At 44.1% G+C, this 22,328-nt stretch overlaps 1 protein-coding gene across 1 annotated transcript in view; it reads right to left on the bottom strand.

Annotated features, from left to right (window-relative positions):
* The window catches only part of SYNE1 (spectrin repeat containing nuclear envelope protein 1), a 286,933-nt gene extending 265,927 nt beyond the window's left edge, over positions 1–21,006 (bottom strand). The window contains exons 1-2 of the mRNA XM_083434682.1: positions 20,775–21,006; positions 10,102–10,360 (exon numbers count right to left, since the gene is read on the bottom strand). Coding sequence (XP_083290808.1) covers positions 10,102–10,168 — 67 coding nt within the window. The 5' untranslated portion in view covers positions 10,169–10,360; positions 20,775–21,006. The remainder of the gene's footprint in view (positions 1–10,101; positions 10,361–20,774) is intronic.
* Between the last annotated feature and the right edge of the window lie 1,322 nt (positions 21,007–22,328).

Raw genomic sequence — 22,328 nt, 5'->3', positions numbered from 1 at the left:
CTTCTTCAGATACATTGTATGTCTTAGTTGGTCTCTAAGGTGCCACTGGACTATTTTTTATTTTTTTATTGTTTAGGATAAGTTTAAGATACACATAACAATCTTGTAAGTCCCCCCCTCCCTTTCTCCTTCTTTTGTCCTATAATTCTTTTTATTTTAAATAGAGAATATATTTTTAAAAACTTGTGTGTCAGAGCTAAAAGCAAAGTGAAATATGAGAAGTACTAAGCACTGCTAGCAGATATTGAAAAAAGAAAAATCTGGCCTAATTCTTCAAAACTCAAAAAATGAAACAAAGTATTGTTCCACGTTGTTATGAGATTGGTGGTTGAACTAGATGACTCCAACATCCCTTCTAAGCCTGTGATCAGGAGCATTTGGTGATGAGAGGTGCTGTTATGCAGCTGGCCTTCCAGCAACAGAGCCACTACTGCTTCCCAGGAGGAAGAGGGGGGAAACAGCAGGGAAGTTGGCACTGCGTGGATGCATTGGTGGGGCCAATTTGGTGTCCCTACCAATGCAGCTGCACCACAAGGCTCTCCCTGCTGCCTTGTCCCTCCACTTCTTCACTCAATAACCAACAGCATCTCTGCTGCCAGGAGTGTGGAGTTCTGCCTCTCTCACCAACCACACCTGTCTATGATACTTGTGGAGTCTAACGGTAGGGTCTGTGAAACCAGTCAAACCAGATTGACTAGCAGGACTGTCAGAGATTGTCTTAGTGGTTTAGCAGACCCACCTAGCACCTTGCCATGCCCTCTAGCTGGAGTCTTCTGAAAGAAGAGACTTTTGGGAAGAGAACTGTCTGTACCCCCTTCCTCCTCCCAGCTGTAGAATGTGCTAAGAGAGAAGTTTGAATAATTGGAGTAGAGAGACAAACTGAGTTGAAACTAATACAAGGACACAGAAGGCCAAGTTGCGCACTGTAAGGATCTGTGCTGCAAGTGGTTCCCTTAAATATCTGACGGGGAGAGTGAATTTGGGACATCTATTTGAGTTAAGCGGCATCTTCACCTATGCTCCACCTGTATAGGTGTGTGTGTATGTGAGTAACAAAACACCAGTAAGCCTCCTGTGATCTGATTCCAAAGAAAATAGACCCTAGTTACACCCCGCCCCTGGAGTTTTCACTTCTTTGGGAAGTGGGCCATGCATAAAAGTATATTAAATTTAGATGTGAAATGCTTTAAGGGACAATCATGTATTCCTTAGCTGCCCAGATAAAAACTGCTCTTGGGGGATGAATGATCTCAATCTGTCTACTTTGCTATGATTCCTATAACTCAGGTTTGGCTTCATTGTTTCTCAAGGTGCAGGTGTGTGGTGGAAAAATTTATAACAGAAAAAAGAATGCTGATATAGTTGTTTATTTAGTACATTCTTCCCTAGCCTAGATATAGAACATCTGGAAGGAGTCATAATGATGGAAACTATTGGGTTGCCCCAAAATCCATCTAAGCCCTTATTTGCAAATATTTTCTATATCAGACAAAGTGCACATAAGATCCTGCCACCATTTCTACCTCTTCTCCATTGCCTTTCTGTTCTGTTGAGAATTCTCTATATGGCACTTGAGACAGTCACCCATTCTGTTTAGGAATTACGTGGAAAACAATGATTGTTCTGAAATGAATGTGAAAACTTTGGTCATGTGATATTGAGCCATGTGATTCTTGAGCTGGTGGCTGCTTCAGGCACAAAGTAGGCATGAGCTATATTCTTAAAGAACTGCAGTCTCAGCCTATAGCTTCCCATTACTAGGCTACTGTGAACATTAAATAGGATGACCTATGTCTATTTCCCCAAGATCTTTTAAGGAAGAACAACATGCAAATATGACACATAAAATGAACTAACATGTTTCATTTTTTTGAGATTGATAGGTTTTGCTTTGTGCAAAGGAGTGGACAAGATAATCTTAAGGAGCCTATCAACTATTTAATTCTAGGCCAACCTCTCTAGGGAGAGCTTTCTACAAATGGGAGCCACTGCAGAAAAGGCCCGTTCTCGTCTTCCCACTCTCTAGACCTTTTCTGAAGGAGACACATGAAGAAGGGCCTCAGATGATGCTCACAGGGTCTGGGTAGGTTCATCTGGAGAGAAGTGACCCCTGATGTATTGCAGTCATGAGCCATTTAAGGCTTTATAGGTAAAAACTAGAACTTTGAATTGTGCCCTGAAACTAATTGGCAGCCAGTGCAGTTGAGCCAGGATCAGAAGAATATGCTCAAACTGCCTTGCCCCAGTGAACAACCTGGCCGCTGAATTCTGCACCAGCTGAAGATGGGAAGAAACATTTTTGGTTGTCTTGGTAGATGACCTATACCATGAATGGAGCAGAGTACCAAATCTACAGACAGCATCTTTTTTGCTGTGGAGCCAGCAGGAGTTAATAGTACAGATAACTGAATTTACTTTGCAAATTTAAGCAGATATGATTATAACACTAGAATGGGCATGTTAAAACAACCATGTAGGTTGGGCAGATCTGTTTGATCCAGAGTCCTGCCAGGGATGGCAAAATTGCAGGTCATGATACATAATTAGTGGCTTGTGTCTGGGCTGATAGGGTACAAGTTGTGCAGACCTGACATAGCATTTTCAAGTCTACAGGGATATTTATAATTCCCTCATCACTTATGTCTGACATCTACTAGAGCTGAAACTCTTAATTCATAAAGGCCAGAAAGAGTCTGCACTGCAGATTGTCTGCTCATCCATAATGCAGGACCACAGCCTAAAAAAAGAACTGTACTCAAGCTCGGCAGAGGTGAAATATTTATTTAACTCCTGTTTGATCTTGCAGCAGAAACTAGATGCTGACAATACAAAGGAAACCCTCTTTATTTTAGAGCAAGGAAATGAACGAACAGGTTAGAAAACTGTGGGTGCACTAACATGTGCCAGTTTATTGCCTTCCCCACCCTCCCTTCTTCTCAAGCATCATCAGTTATATAAATGAGTCATCAGCAGTTTGAGAAATTTCCAAAATAATGATGAAAACTGAAAATGCACTCATGTAGTGCTTCAAGCAAAAGTTACTGATGGGATAAGAGGTCTATCCAAGTGGGGCACAATGGAGCCATAATTCCAGGGACGTAAAAAACTGATAAGTCCATATTGAGGGCCCACATAAAAATTCAGAAAGGCAACTCAGCTAACACAACTCAGGTTCTGATAAACACTGTTAGGTGCAGTAAAAGGTAACCTGATGACCAGCGAGGGGAAAGTTCAATAAATGTGGTGAGAAAAAAAGCAGAGGTCAGGTTTAAGATAATAAAAGCAGGGAAGTGGTTAGTACCACGGAGAGCTCCATGTGATAGTGGGGCTGGAAGCAAGACAAGCTGAATGCAGTATTGTTCCAATGACAAGCAAGCTCTAACTGAGCCTTCGATACAAATGCACATATATTAATTCCCTGATCTTAAGCCAATGTAGCCAACTGGCCAGTTTTGAACTAGCAGCTAGCTTTTCAAGCTTTGGGCCCATTGCTAGATGAGATATATATATTTATTATACCCTACATTAGCTTTGGGTAGTATTCTACTAATACGTTCTCTCAACACAAAAATTTTCAGCTTCTGCAATGGGACTTCTCTCCTCTCTTCCGCCCACATGGCCTGGCACCTTCCCAAATCTGTACCAGAGGGTTGGGGAAACTCCCAGAACAGATTTAGGGGGCATGTGGAGGGAGCAGAGAGGGAGAAGGTTCCACTGTGCAAATCCTTGTGCTGATGGAACTGCCTTAGCGCAATTGAACAGAGTATATTCCATGTGTTCCACCCTATAACCAGAGACACGAGATTCTCCCCCCGTCCCAATGACTGGAATCTGATTTAGTTTGTTTAGTTGAATTCAACTGCAATCCAAATCTGCTTTAAAGCAGGCTGGGAGGGGGGTTGGTGTTCTTCCACTTACTTCTGCCAGCTCAGCAAATCTCCCACAGGTATATCCTCACAAGTAGAACCTGGCACAGCCTGAAATGGGGTATTCTTGAAAGTGAGGTGAGTCTGAGCATTGGCATTGGGCCCAATCAGTTTGTTCTGCCTGCCTCACCATCATTTCCCACTGCTGCCACTGTGAATGGCCAGGCAGCAGATGTCGTGGTGGTGGTCAATGTGGTTTCAGATGGAATAAGATTTGGGGGTTTTTCCGCTATGGTTTTCATTTACTTTTTTACTTTAAATCATCTAACATTTATATTCTATTTTTTGCTTTAATAATAATAATAATTTATTATTTATACCCCACCCATCTGGCTGGGTTTCCCCAGCCACTCTGGGCGGCTTCCAACTTAATATTAAAAACAGTATAGCATCAGACATTAAAAACTTCCCTAAAGAGGGCTGCCTTCTGTTGTCTTTTAAAAGTAAAATAGTTGTATATTGCTTTGACATCTGCTGGGAGGGCGTTCACTACCGAGAAGGCCCTCTGCCTGGTTCCCTGTAACCTTACTTCTCGCAACGAGGGAACTGCCAGAAGGCCCTCGGCGCTGGATCTCAGTGTCCGGGCTGAACGATGGGGGTGGAGACGCTCCTTCAGGTATACAGGACCGAGGCCGTTTAGGGCTTTAAAGGTCAGCACCAACACTTTGAATTGTGCTCGGATATGTACTGGGAGCCAATGCAGATCTCTCAGAACCGTGTTATGTGGTCCTGGTGGCCACTCCCAGTCACCAGTCTAGCTGCCGCATTCTGGATTAATTGCAGTTTCCGGGTCACCTTCAAAGGTAGCCCCACATAGAGCACGTTGCAGTAGTCCAAGCGGGAGATAACTAGAGCATGCACCACTCTGGCAAGACAGTCCGTGGGCAGGTAGGGTCTTAGCCTGCGTACCAGGTGGAGCTGGTAGACAGCTGCCCTGGACACAGAATTAACCTGTGCCTCCATGGACAGCTGTGAGTCCAAAATGACTCCCAGGCTGCGCACCTGGTCCTTCAGGGGCACAGTTATCCCATTCAGGACCAGGCAATCCCCCACATGCGTCCGCCCCCTGTCCCCCAAAAACAGTACTTCTGTCTTGTCAGGATTCAACCTCAACCTATTAGCCACCATCCATCCTCCAACAGCCTCTAGGCACTCACACAGGACCTTCACCGCCTTCACTGGTTCTGATTTAAAGGAGAGGTAGAGCTGGGCGTCATCTGCATACTGATGAACACCCAGCCCAAACCCCCTGATGATCTCTCCCAGCGGCTTCATATAGATATTAAAAAGCATGGGGGAGAGGATGGAACCCTGAAGTACCCCACAAGTGAGAGCCCAGGGGTCTGAACACTCATCCCCCCCCCCCACTTTCTGGACACGGCCCAGGAGAAAGGAGCGGAACCACCGTATAACAGTGCCCCCAGCTCCCAGGCCTTCTAGATGGTCCAGAAGGATGTTATGGTCGATGGTGTCGAAGGCCGCTGAGAGATCCAGCAGAACTAGGAAACAGCTCTCACCTTTGTCCCTAGCCCGCCGGAGATCATCAACCAGCGCGACCAAGGCAGTTTCAGTTCCATGGTGAGGCCTGAATCCCGATTGGAAGGGATCCAAATGGTCTGCATCCTCCAGGCGTGCTTGGAGTTGTTTGGCAACCACCCGCTCAATCACCTTGCCCAAGAATGGTAAATTTGAGACTGGGCAATAGTTGGCCAAATTGGCTGGGTCTAAAAATGTTTTTTTAAGAAGTGGTTTAATGACCGCCTCTTTCAGCGGGTCTGGGAAGGTTCCCTCACAGAGGGAGCATTCACCACCCCGCAGAGCCCATCGCCCAGCCCTTCCCGGCTCGCTTTTATCAGACAGGATGGGCAAGGATCAAGGAGAAAGGTGGTTGGTTTCACTTGTCCAAGCAGCCTGTCCACATCCTCGGAGGTAACAGATTGGAATTGATCCCATATAACAGGACTAGACAGAACTCTAGCACTCTCCCACCCTGGCCCTGCTCCCACGGTGGAGTCTACCTCCTTCTGAATCTGAGTGACTTTATCTGCAAAAAACTTTGCAAAAGCATTGCAGGAGATCTTGGGGTCCCTACCAGGCCCCAGTGGTGCAGGTGGTTCTGATAGATTGCGAACCACATGAAAAAGTCTCCTGCTGCTGTTTTCTGCAGATGCAATGGAGGCGGTGAAGAAGGCCCTCTTCGCCGTCACCATTGCCACTTGGTAGGCTCGACGTTGAGCTCTAGCCCGTGTCCGGTCTGATTCAGAATGAGTTTTCCGTCACCGGCGCTCTAGCCATCTCAATGATTGTTTCATCACCCTCAGCTCCGGGGAAAACCACGGGGCTGTCCGGGCTCCATGCAATCGGAGAGGGCGCTTCGGAGCCAGACAGTCAATAGCCCTGGTTAACTCCGCATTCCAGCGGCCCACCAGGGAATCAGCTGAAAGGCCATCAACTTGAGATAAAACATCCCCTACCACTCTCTGGAAGCCAATTGGATCCATTAAGGGTGGGGGCGGACCATCTGAATCGGTCCCACCTCCTTGCAGAGGGGAAGGGTCGCGGAGAAGTCCAGTTGCACCAGGAAGTGATCTGACCATGGCACTTCTTTGTTTCGCTTTTAGTTAATGTCAGATCACCAACATCTGTAGAGGTAAACACCAAGTCTAAGGCATGTCCACGGCTATGAGTTGGGCCAAACTTATTCAGGGACGGCCCCATGGAGGCCATGCTTTCCACGAAGTCCCGAGCGGCCCCTTGTAAGGTCGTGTCGGCATGGTTGTTAAAATCCCCCAGGACAACCAAGCTAGGTGTCTCCAGGAGCATATCTGCCACGATCTGAAGCAGCTCAGGCAGGGAATCCTTGGTGCAGTGGGGAGGTCGGTACACCAATAGGAATCCTGTACTGCCCCTATTGCCCAACTTCCAGAACATGCACTCAGAGAACTGGGTCTTCCCAATAGGACGCCTGGTGCAGACTAATGACTTCCTAAAAATCACTGCAACCCCCCCTCCTCGCCCACATGGCCTGGGTTGCTGTGCGTAAGAGAAACCTGGTGGACAAGCAGTGGCAAGGACAGGCCCATCTGCTTCATCCAACCAGGTCTCTGTCACACATGCCAGGTCAAATCCTCCATCCACAATCAGGTCGTGGATGGCAGTGGTTTTATTCATCATTGACCTGGCATTGCACAGCAACACTTTCAGGTCATGTGGGTTTCCCTTGCTGGTTCCAGTATCCTTCTGGTCAGGACCAGACCTGGAGGCAGGGATAGTCCTCAAACAATGACTAAACCTGTCTCCTCGGTAATGACATGGGCTGGTCTTAGTGTAACTCCTCCTTCTGCCCGTGATCACTGAGATCGGGTGTCCCAATACATTCCCTCCTGTGGAACCTGCCCTAGCCATTCTATTGGCTGAGGCCCACTTCCCCTTAAAAGGCAAAATACAAACTATATAATAACTTAACAGAATAATAAAAATAGAAGCACAGCAAAAAACAATAGTGCTAAAATTAAACTACTCCCCACCCTTACTAAATACTTAACCAACCGCAAGCAGAAATAAAATTATAAAATTATAAAACATTATAAAAAACCTCCATTTAAGGTGCAGCAAATTAAAAGCAGTTAAAACATTTAAGACCATTTTGTCACTTGCTGCAGGTAGCTGCTCAGGCCTCTAAACTGTGTCCCAGAGGCCTTGATGGAGGCCCTCAAGCTGTGGCAATGAGTGCAGGCTCCGCCCCCTAGGCCAGATGGAGTTAGCAGGAAAGGGAGAGGTCCACCCAGCACTCACCAGAGCAGCAGCAGCAGTAAAAACAAAGCCGCTTACCAAACAGTAATACAGTGGTGCCCCGCAAGACGAATGCCTCGCAAGACGGAAAACCCGCTAGACGAAAGGGTTTTCCGTTTTTCAATGCGCTTCGCAGGACGAATTTCTCTATGGGCTTGCTTCGCAAGACGAAAATGTCTTGCGATTCTTGCGATTTTTTTTCCGCTCCCCACCCCCTTTTTCTAAGGCACTAAGCTGCTAATAGCCTTTTAGCAGCTAATCCGCTAATCCCTTAAGCCTCTAATAGCCGCTAATAGCCACTAAACCGCTAATAGCGCTAATCCGCTAATAGGGTTGCTTCGCAAGACGAAAAAACCGCTAGACAAAGAGACTCGCGGAATTGATTCTTTTCGTCTTGCGAGGCACCACTGTACAAAAGACAATAAAGCCAAACACTAAAATTACACAATTGCATAATTAAAATAACTACAGCTATGAGCAGCAATATAGTAAACAATAGAAGACATTTCAATTAAGCACATCATGCTGCTGTCAAAAATGATAGCTGTTTTCTTCATGAATAAAACAATCACCTTTCCTCTTCTATGAACTAATTAGCATACAGTATGTACAATCTATTTTATTTACCAAAAATATTTTAATGGGTTCTTTTTTAGAGAGTGATCCCAGGGTGGGGTAGATTAAATACTGTAAATTGAAATGAAACGAGTCCCAACTACAGTAGTCAAATAAGCAGATGAAAAGGAGCAGATAAAACCACAGTGAAACCAGTAGCAAAAACAATATCAAGCCCCCCCCCCCAAAGCCCTACTGGAATAAGTCATCTGAAGTTGGCACCAGAAACTCAGCCTTACTGCCAATTATACTTCAAGGGAAAGAGCATTCCATAATTTGGATTCCCCCACCGGGCCCTTTTCTTAGTTGCCACATGCCATATTTCCATTGAATGTGGATCAACTAGGAGAGCTTTAGCTGCTGCTTTTAACACAAAGGTAGATGGATACAGAGGGAGATGATGCTTCAAATATGTAAGTTCCCACATTTTTTTACAATTTTATAAGTTATTACTAGTACCTTGAATCTGGCTTGGTAGCAAATTGGCAGTCTGTACAATCCTCTCAGTATTGGTGTAAGATAATTCTGAGGAGCTGAAGTACTCAGCTATCTAGCTGCTGCATTTTTCACTAGCAACAGCTTCTGAACAATCCTCCACATACATTATGGTATTAAACATGGAAGGTTATCAGTGTATGGGTCACAGTGGCCAAGATGTCCCTATCCAGGAGCAGCCAGAGTTGGTGAACCAGCTGAAGCTTGTGAGAGGCACTACTTGCTGCTAAAGCTATTTGTGCTCCAGGAACAATACAATCCTAGATCAAGGAGTATCCCTAGACTACAAACCTGTTTTTTCAGAGCAAGTCATGTACCTAATTCCAGTATCTGGAAACCACCAACCCACATGATCAGCACCTTGCTGGTATTCAGCTTCATTCTATTGGTTCTCATCTATTCCATCATGTTCAGACATTGGTCCAGGGCCTGCACAGCTTCTCCAGATACAGATGACAAGGAGAAACAGACATTGGTGTTGTCTGCATATTGATAACACCATACACCAAATCCCCTGATGGCTCCTCCCAGCAACTTCATACAGACATAAAGCAACCAGAGAAGACAGGATGAAACCCTGTGGGACTCCACAGCAGAACCACCACAGGGCCAAGCCACAGTCCCCAAATGCCACATTCTGAAACCAGTCCTACAGAAAGCAGCAGAGCCACCACAATACAATGTGTCCAACCCCCAATCCACAGTCAGTCCAATAAGGTACCATGTCCGGTGTTATCAAAAGCCACCACGAGGTCAGCAAAAATAGCACACTCTCACTGGCTACTTCAGCCCAAACCCCAGCCTTTGCCCATACTGAAATGAGCCAAGTTATCTCAGTTCCCCCCCAGTGTTACTTTCCATCTGTATACAAAGATGGCTATTGCCACTTGTACATGAGCAAATTGATGGGTAAAGGGTAGTTTCACAAGAGGTGCATGGAGTGGCTGATTAGAGAGCAGTGTCTGGGTCAATAGACCACTGTATACATTTTCATATGCTTTTAAATACCTTTAGCTATACAGGACCAGAAACATTATTATCATAAGCATTTTGTTGTTAGGAAGTGGCAATAAAAGTAATTTGTTCTGGACATAAATGAATCCAACAGCACATACCCCATACATCTCAACAGGACTTGTCCAAAATTTCCCCGTGGTGTTGCCTTATGCTTTCAAGAGCCTAACACACAGGCACACTGTGTTCCACTAGACTTCAGTAACATCTGAAGAAGTTAATATAGCAAAGCTCAGCTGTTCTCTGTCAAGTTGCTTACCTTGGAGTCTCTGCATCACACCAGCAATATCACGAGGTGTTCTTGCTACTAGTCTTGAGGTGGCCATTGTTACTGTGTAGCAAAAAGTCTGCTGTTTTTCCACTTTAAGATGTAAGATTTTGATTACTTCTTTTTGCAAAACATCATGAGTTGTAGCACGGCATGCCTTACTAAGTCACTGCAGCTCTTCAGTCAATACAAGTGCAGCTCTCAGAAATGGCGGTGCTTTAGGAATGCTCTCTTTCAGGAGACCTGAAGTCTGAAAAGAGAGAAAAATGCAAGAGTGGGCTTCAGAGAACACAGTCTTGGTATAAAAATACTTCACTATACTGTCACTAGCTAATACATTCAAAAATCTGGGTGCCTTAGCTGTCCCAGGTGACTAATGACCTAATTCTATGAGCCACTGCATTGGAAAAGTAGCACAAGGGCTGCTGCACCAGAGGAACACTAAAAATTGTGGGCTGCTGCTGGTTTCCCTTCAACCTTCAGTACAGCAGCATTGCCACATAAAAGACAAGACTATGTGGCTGGGAAATGGCTTAGGTGGCAAAGAAGGAATGGGGAAAACATGAGTTCATGCAGACCATCTTATGGGCATTTCATCTACCATGGATTCAGCTTTGTAAAAATCTACATTCCTGACATGCTGAATTAGCCATTTATAACTGCATTGGAGATGGCAACACACAGTGATTATTCCACAATAATTATGCTGGCTGGCACAAGCCTTTTGTGTACAGTAACAATGTGCATCTTCAGGATTGTGGTATATATCTATACACATATCTTTCAACCTAGTTAATGGACAGTTTCCTTAGAAAGGAGTGAGTGCCATGCTTTGATGATTTCAGAACACAACACTACACACTCTGCAACCATTGTGGGTGCACAGTATTTACTGACAATGCTACCTCTTCTCACAGCCAAGACAGAAAGAAGGACTAGCTGGAGTGTATAAAAACAAATAACTACCTGCTGATGGGGGAAGAAAGTAGTATAGAAGCCTATCTCACAAAAGGCCTCAGTAAGTAAAAAGGATAGGCGGGAGTGAGAGGAGCAAGTATGGGAAGAGATAGCTAAGTTAGCTTATTATAGGCAGCAAAGCAGCATGTGAAACATTGTTCTAGATGCGTTTTGCCCCCAGATTGTCTAGCCAGAGTGGTGCATGCTCTAGCTCTAGTTAGTGGTACCTTGGTTTATGAACTTAATCCGTTCTGGAAGTCTGTTCTTAAACGAAAGCTGTTCTTAAACTGAGGCACGCTTTTCCTAATAATGCCTCCTGCCACTGGTACCCTTCCACCGTTCGGCTTCCATTTGTAGACCGAGGTAAAGTTCGCTAACCGGAACACTTCCAGTTTTGCGGAGTTTGTATACCAAATAGTTTGTAAACAAGGCTGTTGTTAAACTGAGGTACCACTGTATTTCCCACTTGGACTACTGCAGTGCGCTCTACGTGGGGCTACCTTTGAAGGTGACCCAGAATCTGCAACTAATCCAGAATGTGGCAGCTAGACTGGTGACTGGGAATGGCCACCGAGACCACATAACACTGGTCCTGAAAGACTACATTGGCTCCCAGTACGTTTCCGAGCACAATTCAAAGTGTTGGTGCTGACCTTTAAAGCCCTAAATGGCCTTGGCCCAGCGTACCTGAAGGAATGTCTCCACCCACATTGTTTAGCCTGGACACTGAGGTCCAGCGCCAAGGGACTTCGGTGGTTCCCTCACTGTCAGAACTGAGGTTACAGGGAACCAGGCAGAGGGCCTTCTCGGTGGTGGCACCCGCCCTGTGGAATGCCCTCCCATCAGATGTCAAGGAAATAAACAACTATCTGACATCTGAAGGCAGCCCTGTTTAGGGAAGTTTTTAATGTTTGAAGTTTTTTTCTGTTTAAAATTCTGTTGGGAGCTGCCCAGAGTGACTGGGGAAACCCAGCCAGATGGGCAGGGTATAAATAAATTATTAGTATTATAAGTATTAGTATTAATGTGAGCAGTTTCTGAGCTTTTGGAGCAGTACTGCACCTAAGATTTCAGATTAAAACTGCCACTGCTGGAGTGAAAGGAGGACCTTTTTCTACCTCCCCACTTCCAGCCACTCTCTTAGGACTGGAGAAGAGACCTTCATAAAAATATTAGGGGGGCGGGCAGGGGATGGATGGCTTTGGGTTTGTTTGTTTGTTTGTTTTTTTTTTTTGCAATCTTCAGATGAGCACTAGACCATGTGAAAAATGAGTAAGATCTTAGCTGCAGCTCATTCATTTTCAGCTTTGTATTCTTGTTATTTAAAAAGTGCACCTAGACATTCTGTTGCAGCGCTCATAACCTAGGTTTAAGGTGCCATATAGCTCCTAGCTTTCATATCTCAGTTTTGAACACCGCAGCAGAGGACAAGTGAGGCAGAAATACAGAATGTGGCCCTCAGAACACAATGGACCAGAATTGTCAGATCACACAGCTCCATCCCAGATTTCTCTTTCTCCAACACCTCCAAACATTTCCTGCCCTCATATGCCAGAGAACAGCATCCGTCTCTGCATTCTTCTCAAAAAAGGGGGCAAATTTGAAAAACCAAATGAGGCATAAAGTATCTATACACTCAACACATTCTAATGAAACATGTACTCAAACATTTAAAAATAGCAACATACTTGCACTGACAGTACAATTTTATATAGTCTTACTTAAAACTAAATCCACTGAGTTCAATGGATCATACTCACAGGAAACTGCATATACAATTTCAGCCTGAAAAAGGCTTGTCTTCAAATTACATGGCTTTATTAATTGTTTGTGCCACTGCCTAGACTTCTTTCCTCACCAGATTTTGGCACTGTACTTATATTCAGCAGTTTATTCTGTTTTACCTATGACTTGCACACAAAGCTGTTTTTTGCAGCAACAGTGCAGTTGTAACTGCACATGGGGGAAAATATTGTGGTGTGGTAGACAGTGTACTAGTAGTAGGATAATGCCAGAAGTATTTTCCTTGAGTCCCACAGGCAATCATTTATGCCTGAAGGCATAGGTTTTATTTACTCTCTTAATATCATCTTACTTTTCAGTGCGGCAAATTTTAAGTGTTCTTCTGTAGTATTATGCAATATAAAACATTTCTGTCCTCTAACAGCACAGCATTTATTTAAAAATCAGGAAGTACACACACACACCCACCAGCAGCATTGATTAAAGACTGTAAGTGAATCAAGCCAGTCATTTATAATAGCATAGATTATCAACCATGAACGCTAGGTATCATGGGATTCAAAATACATTTAACAAGGTTAGCATAGAGCTGTTTATACTGTTGCTATAACAGGAGCACCTCTTATTGTGGTATATTTATTTATCAATCCTTAAAAAAGGAGAAAATTTGTTCAGTGTTCCCTCTCACTTATAAGAGAGCTGTTATGAAATGAACCTTAACATTCAAAGGTTAAGGTCATGCCCTATGGCCAGATTTCAAACAGATTCCCTGGGGAAAAAATTGCCTTTTCATATTCAGATACACAGCACACACTATATGTAGTCAAGGTTTGATACAACAATCCAGTTTTCTGTTCCATTAAACTTCTTTCTTCATCTCCTCATCACACTGGGGTCCTTTCTGTCATTTGGTTTGTCTCGATAGGTGAAACATTTGCTGGCCAGAGCTTGCATGCCTATCTGTGGCAAACTGATGCACAACAAAATGGCTCTTGTACGGCATCTCTGGTGGAAGGTGAAATGAAATGAAAGATGCAATGGCCCAGTTCAGATGGCCCTGTTCAGATGATCATATCTCAGCTTATTAAATCATTGGTTCTATGGTTACCAGCTTTAGAAGAAGCCAGGATATATATCTTGGCTTGTTCTGAAGGTGGCAACCATAGTTTCCCAATTCAGACAAGACAGAAACTATGGTTAATTAGAGACTTCCCGGTTTAAACGTAAGTTTCACCAAGGGGCTGCATGCAGAGGCAATTGACTTGTGCATATCTGTTTATGATTTTCTAAATGTGGCCAAAGATGGATGAGATGAAGTGGTATTTTATTGAAGACTACTACTCTGTGTGCAGTGTGCACTTCCTTTTACGAAGTGTAGGTTAGCAGAAATTATAATGACTGTCGGGATGCTTATAGATATAAATACATTTAGTCTATTGAACCAGAATGTTCTGAAATAAGGTACATTTAACAGTCATCCATCCCCAAGGAATGGCAGCTTCGCTTCGCTGAAAGAGTCTGGAAGTGCTTTGTTGTAAGTGGAGGCCACTAGGCAGGCTATAGACAAAACAGACAAAGCCATTAGAAAAGGAATATGTGGAAGAGGAAGCCTGTGATAAAAGGGAAATTTCATGAAAATAGGAATGCTTCTCACTATCAGGGAGCTATGCATTCATTCACATCTACCCACTCTTTGCTCTTTTTCCAAACAAGCTCAGCATGCCTTATATATGGTTCATTAAAAAACATTGGAGCGTAAGAAGGGCCTGCTGGATCAGGCCAATGACCATCTAGCCCAGCATCCTTTTCTCACAGCATTCAGCCAGATGCTTGTGGGAAGCCAACAAGCAGGACCAGAGAACAAGAGTCCTCTCCGCTGCTGCACTTTCCATCAACTGGTATTCAGAAACTTTACTGCCCCTGATATCCGACTGGTAATCTTCCATTCAGGCAGTGTATAGAGCTCTGCAAGTATAAAACATGACTTTACACTATTTTCTAGACTGGAAGGATGGATACATCTGTAGAACACATACCCTGACTAGGATCATGTGTACAAGCAACATCTCAAAGGGACAGCTACCTGTATGTGACTCTGTCGCAACAACCATTACAATAATTATTGCAACACCTTAAAGACTAGAGCTTTTATCGGTTAGTGCATGCCTGATATGCATTTTATGTATCAATAAAATGGTCTAAACACCAGATCACTGGATGACAAGATGCAAAGATGACAATACTGATATCATTTGATAAATATGGGATATTAGAATGGTATGCTGCATTTATGCAAGCTATATCCTAATACATAAGAGCTAAGTAGTATATTAATTGTTGAAATACATAAATGTAACTTTCATTATCTGATTAAAATATGAATTAAATTGGTTTTATTTTAATGCATGCAAAATTATTATTTCTTTAAACTCTCAGTGTCAAAGGGATTACCATGTATTAGTTCATTCAAGTTATATGGAGACAATATATTAGAAGTATATATTAGGAAATATATTAGTAATAGTATTAGGAAACACTCTACAGATTTTGAATATAAATTAAAATTCACATCTACCACTTATTTTGTTTACATTAGAATAGCTTGTTTACACAAACTGTTGAATACTGTTTTTTAACAGCTTTATTACTCAAGTGTGGTAAGACTTTAAGCAACAGATAGCCAATTAATTATCTTTCTAAATGTAAAGTGAGACTCCAAGCTATACTGTATTTGTGGTAAATGTTACACTTCTTTGTGTAGGGTGGAAAACTAGACTTGTCCAAACAAAGGGAAATTAAGCTGCAACAGATGGGCAGAGAAAGAGCATTAACAGAAGAGGAGACAACATCAACAGTATGCCCACTTCAGCAATCTTAGACATTCAGCAGAACTACCACAGAATAATAAGACTGCATCCTTGTCTCTTTTTTAAACAACAACAACAACACACCTGTTGGTATGATTCAAAAGATAGTTGTTTTTACACTGAAAAATATACATGCAAGATGGACAGCTGTGAATGAAGTATGAGTATTCAAATGGCTGAGGTTCCCTGAAATAAATACATGACTGGGGTTCCCTTCTTTCAAATTTATTGCAATCTCATCAAACACTTACATGTCATTCATATTGCACCATGTGTGCCTTTTGCCTTTTAAAACTTGCTTTTTGTACCTTCATTAAGAAATAATTAATTGTGCCCCTAAGAATCCAGTTTCAGTTACTTTCCTCCCAAAAATCTGACATATGACTCGAGATCATATTGCCATAAAGTTATTGATACATCTTTCTTTTTTTAACATAAAAGGTCAATGGTATGGAAACCGAAGTGTTTTAGGGCCTGTTCACATCATGTATTCATCCAGGGCCAACCCTGTATTTATAGGGTGAGGGGAGGTGGAAGTATATAGAGGAAGCAATTGTGTGACTTGTGGTTGTCAATGTTGTCACTGATGTTTTATATGCAGTTCCATTTTAAAGTACTGTCATCATCCTGGAAGCTGTTGTTATTGCATGTAGAGTCTTCACACAAATGCCCCTAGATCACACAACCACTTTTACTGCTCATTTATGAGCCCTCCTTACAAAAGACCACAAGGAGATAGAGGAGAGGTCTGCAAGACATGATAACGACAAATGTGGGAAGGTCTTCAAAGATAATGATTCCCAACTAACATCGCATATTTTCCATACAAATGCATCTAATAAATGATATCAATGTGTGATGCTAGGCAACCCATTCCTCTTCATCTGATTTTAACTGCAGGACAAATAAGGACTTGCACCACCACACCTAAAGGCATAATACTATGCCTGACAAGTGGGGTTGAGATAATCTACTTTACTCTCTAAAATTTGAACTCTACTTGGATACCATGCAGTAAGCTCTTACTACAGGAAACCCTAGCTTAGGATTGTACAAGTCTTTTTTTAAATCCCAAAAAACCAAAAAAACACCATGAACGATCTACAATGTGATCTGCCACATTGTACAGTAGATCACTGATGCAATTGCTTCGTCTACAAATGCTGTTGAACTGCTCACACTGTGCAGATGTGTTTACCTGGAATCATGGCCAGAGCCAGTTCTAAGGTCAAATCAGCAACATAAGCATAAACATTGGCATTAGAACTTATCTTGCTTTCCCTTGGGCATACTTTACATTACATACCTTTAGTCATGATAACAGCTTCAACTTCCACATATAAATACAAACAAATACTATATAAGATTCACTCCCTACTGTCATGCAATACTGGAACTTGCCTGCATTCTCAACATGCCTCTAAAACATTAAGACAAATTTCTGAGAACCAGAAATATCTGGTTATAATGGCAATACAAAAAGTCTTGTGACAAACTGACTGAGTAATTAGTTTATTGGGGAATGAGCTTTCATAAGGAGGGGAGGGAGAAGGCTATGCACTAGCTGTATGGAAATGAAAACAAAGAAATTCAGCAGATCGTTAACAACAGGAATAGGGGACTGTGGCCCTCTAGAAGTTGTTGGCTATGTTGACTGGGGATTATAGGAGTCAGAGTCCAACAACTTCTGGAGTGCAGCAGGTTCTCCACATGGGCTTAAAGTTGCAGAAGGTTCAATAGTGCTTTTAATGTTTCGTGATGATTTTATATTGCTATACACAGCTCTGATATTGCATGAGGGGTGTGTGTGTGTATGATGTACTCCTATTCCCCAATCCTAACCATGATAATTCATCAGAAAATCAGATTGAGTTCAGCGTGATTTAACTCTGACTAAGAAAGTGAAGTGATCCTGTACATGTTTACTCAGAAGTAAGCTCAATAAAATTCAATGGCATGTACTCTCAATTAGCATGGGTCTGCAGAGATAAGGCACTCCTGCCATTGGCAGCCTACTTCTGGAAAGGAGTGTAGCATTTGAAAGATGATCAAGGCACAAATATATACTGTAGTCATTAAGTCTGGCAGGTCTTGCAGTGCTATTAAGATAATATAAAGTGACACTTCATTTATTTGTACTACTGAGGGTAGGGGTGTCCTGAGGTATAGATGTACTGCAGAATTATGGTGACATTTCCCTTCCTACCTCTCAAAACAGAAAGAAAATATTTTCTTTTCCTGGATACTTGTGTCCATATCATCAAGTGATGTAATTCACACTGGCTTCATGAAAGTTAGCAGAGCCCAGTCGAACAGGAAGTCTGTTTATGGAATGGGAGGGGGGAGCTTTGGGTCTTTCACATTTATAATTCAGCTTCAATAAGCCAAGCTACGCATTATAATTTTTAAACCTATTGTTTACAAGCCATTAAGTAAACTTTTTGTTTGAAATACAACATATGCTCCCTCTACAGCTTTCTAAATCACATGATACTTGGACAGTCCAAAGATTAAGGTCCATCCTGTTCATAATAAGTAACAAACAGTAGAATCGTTAGTCACTAAATTAAAAAAAAAGTTTATGGAAGTTGAGAATCAGAGTCAGCCTCACCACAAATAAAAAGGAAGGAAGAAAACAAATTCTGCATACTACTTTATACTATTCTACTTGAGGTTAGCTCAGTGAGTCTCAAACCTCATTGAAGGGGTGGATGGGACATTGGGAGAAAATATATGTTAAGCTGCAGGGAAGGTTCTAGAGGTAGATGGCACCAATCAAGCCCTGTGTAGAATAAATCCTCCCACCAATGAGGTGATTTCAGGTGGTCACTTCCCTTTCTGCTCCATTATTCCAAAGTGACTTGAGCATAAAACATTCCTAAAGAGCTGCATTGTTCATATTTTTTTTCCACATGACTTGAGATGGGAGTTAGAGTTAACCTGTCATACTGTTAGTGCAGGTTTACTTCTCCAATTCATTGACCCTTCAACTCAGTAACAGCCCCTGTGCTCACAAGTGTGTGCAGATACCATTGCATACTCAACCACAGACAGAGTTATTGATGGTGGATTGGGGAGCTACAGTAGGTAATGTAAGTTTTAAGAACTGGAGAAAACTAGGTTAGATGCTTCCACTTTTGATCCGAAACAGTGTTGCTAGGTCAAAAATGTATCATGCATCCCTGAAGATAATATGTATCTGCTTTCATAAAATGACTGCCCCAAGACTATTACAAAATTGAAGCTATTGTATATAACAAATAAAAGCTCATAAAGTAAGGAGGAGCAACATTTATAGTGAAATACGTTTCCTTTAAGTTTCTAGTATGCCATTTATGAATTAAGCTAAGCATCCTGATCCTGCATATGCTTTAAGTTCCATGACAGTTGCTTCCTTGTAAAGCCACAATCCTACATGGTAGCTGCACATCTACTGAGTAGTTTCAGTGAAACTATCACTAATTAAACATGTAAACAACCAGACTAGCTGCAAATACGCCCATGACTCCAGCCTTGCCCCTCAATGTCATGCATGTTTACTCATAAGTAAATCACTGTGTTCAAAGGGATTTTCCCACAAAGTAGATGAAGCATTGCGACCTTGATTAATGCTCTTGTTGATTCATGATCAAATCAAACTTCAGAACAGATTTGTTTCCTCTAAAATTGTTTTTTTTTACCCCCCCTCCAGGAAAAACTACAATTATCAACATTTTATTATGCAGTTATTTGTTGGGATCAAATGCTAGAATACACCTGTTCCTCTGTTGGAAATAAAACACATAATTCATTATTTACAAATTGGGCCAGGATTAGTATCACACACACAGCTTTTTAAAAGTGTTTGTGGGAGGGGAGGTTATTGTTTTGACTACTGTGCTTTTATCTTGTGTTTTTATTTTGTGAACTGCCCTGAGATCTTTTGATGAAGCGTGGTATACAAATCAAATGAATGAATAACATAATACAATGCTTTTAGTTCTGCTCAGACAGCAGTCTTGGGGTTTGACCCTTGGTGTCCCTGCCAACACTACATTTCTATGACTTGATGAGTCTATGAATCTCAGCACCCTGTAGGTGTCCGAGGCCATATGGACAAAAAATATAGTCACACAAGCACACACAGGAAGGCTGTTGATTCCTTGGCATTAGCATGAACTGCTTTGTGTGCAAAGCTGGTTACTAGTGTTACAATCAGTAAGTAGCACAACAACAAATTACAAGGTTAGAACAGCCCAGCGGATAAAAAGTACCAACCCACAAAATGTTTCATGAGGTGCCTTGACCAGAAAGAGCTGTAAATCACTGAGTGACTGACTACCTCCCAGGCTGAGCTAATCCACCAACAGAATCTCCAGTGCTGGCATGTTACCGACTAACGGAATGTTCAGTGTGAAATGAACTGGCTGCTAAATGTTTCTGCTTGAAGTTGTACATATAGCACATTAGTCCAGCTGTAGTCATGGGTTATTGGTTGCACTTCTTTTGCACATATGAAGGAAAACTATTCTTCAGCTCTCAAAATGAAAGACAAAATGCAAGAGTAAACAGGCACCAAAAAAAGTGAGTCATCTCTTCCAAGGCAAAAGTTATTTTGCTTTCAGTTACATGAGCTGAATATAAACTATCAGTGTGACAGGTATATCCAGCTTACCGCTTGCAAATATTGCCCACCCTGCCATCCCTCCCCAGTCAGCAGTCCACATTGTATTTTGTTGGAGAAATATTCACAATCAGTTTTGGGGCTGTTTTCCGCCCTAATAATAATAATAATAAATACTTGATTTTAGATCTGGCTCAGTCGCCCACAAAACTGAGAACCCCACAAATCAAGAAAACGATTTTTGCCCCCAATTTGCTTTGGCTGGCCCTAGGCTCCCGCTTCATTGCCTGAGAGTCGCATGATGCGGAGATCTAGATCTCAAGGCGCCCTTCCAGCTGCCCAATCCCCAAGGCGGCAGCAATGCTGTCCCTTGTACCTGCCCTGCCCCAGCCTGCCTCCTCGACGGACATGACAGCGCAGAAAGCAGAAGCATCCCCTCTGCGCCGGCGACGAGGGACGCGAGAGCCCGCCAACGCCGGCTGTGGGTTTTGTACCTCCTTCACGCTCCCCGTCCGGGACTCTTCGCAGCTGCTGCTGCTCCCCCTTGGCCAGCGCTCCCTGCTCGGCCCCTGCGAGCCACCCTCTGCGGACGACACCCGAACCGCTGCCTCTCTCCCGAATCCCAGGGCTCCGGAGCTGCCAGACGCCTCGGGCTGCTGGCTCCCTGGTTACCGCGGGCAACAATCCCACCCCAGCGACAGGCGTATACACACGCACTGCTGCACCTAGCAGCAGCCGCGGCCGAGAAAGCTCCGCCTCTTCTCTCCCCCCCACCCCTCGCTTCTGCAAAGCGCGCGGAGCTTCTCCTCAGTCACAGGCGCGGGGGTTTTCTCTGCGCGTGAGGGATGGGAAGGCAAGCAGGTGCGTGCGCGTCTACTGGGACGACGAGAGAGGGAGGGAGGGGGAGCTGACTCGGGGTGCTGCGTTTTGCTCCCCCCCTCCCACCCCGCAGAAGGATGCTGCGCGAGGCTAGCTGTGCGCGCGCGCGCGCGGCACTACTCCATCTGAGAGAGCCACGCAGCGCGCCCGGCTAGCCCGCCATCCCGAGAACGAGGGCGCGCGCCTGTCCTGCTGCGGCGCCGGAGCAGCAGCTGCGAGGGTGTTTGTTGTCAGTGGCGCGTGTGGCCGCGGGTGTCGCTCTCCCGCTTCCCACCCTGGGCAAAAGGACAGGAGGAAGGGCTCCTTCCAGCGCCCTCTTCGTCTCTTTACACACACACGCCCGCGGGGTTGAGGCACCCAACAGCAACCGGCCGAGCGCCTTCTGCCAAAGCCGAGCTGCCGCTCTCGGAGCGGGTGGCGCGCGCGTGCAGCGGGCAGGCTCTGGTCTTTCCGCCTGGGAGGCCCGCCATTTTTTTCAAGGGCAGATTCCCTCACGTGATGCCCCGACTAGATGCGAGAAAGCGAAGGGGGGAAGGAGCGGCGCCTCGAAGCAGCCCAGCGGCGGCGCTTTTCGCGGAGTTGACGCGCTCTGCCTGCGGCGGTGGGGTCTTTTCGCCTGCAACTGGTATTTCCAGGTCGATACTACGTGCAGAATTAAGGGTACCGTAAGGTCATGCGATGTTCATAAGCAACAACCCTCAGCTATGCGTTGTCCCTTGGTGTGTCCTCTTAACATGGAAGCCTTTGAGGGTCTGCTGCTTGACATTGAAGCCACTTAAGCCATTGCTCGTCAGCTGGAAGTGGACATGGGTCTGTCTCTGTAGAACCACGTGGCACTTGAAATAACGTTATTGGGCTATGGTCACACTCCAGTTTCCTGTGGTTTGCTGGGTTTCCAGTACGGAGTTGACACATGGACATAAGAAGAGCCTGCTGGATCAGGCCCATGGCCAGTCTGTTTCAGCCAGTGGCGTAGCGTGGGGGGTGCAGGGGGGGGCCGGCCGCACCGGGCACAACATCTGGGGGGGGGGGCGTGCTCGCACTCGCAGCTCTCTGCCCCTACCTGGGCTCACTCACTCTAGGGGGCGCAGATTTCTTGCCTTGCCACGGGTGCTGACAACCCACGCTACACCACTGGTTTCAGCACCCTGTTATCACAGTGGCCAACT

This window comes from Podarcis tiliguerta, assembly GCF_965153285.1.
Source record: "Podarcis tiliguerta genome assembly, chromosome: 3".
Classification (NCBI taxonomy): domain Eukaryota; kingdom Metazoa; phylum Chordata; class Lepidosauria; order Squamata; family Lacertidae; genus Podarcis; species Podarcis tiliguerta.
The sequence above is the reverse complement of the archived record's forward strand: the minus strand, read 5'-3'. Positions and strand labels throughout refer to the sequence as shown.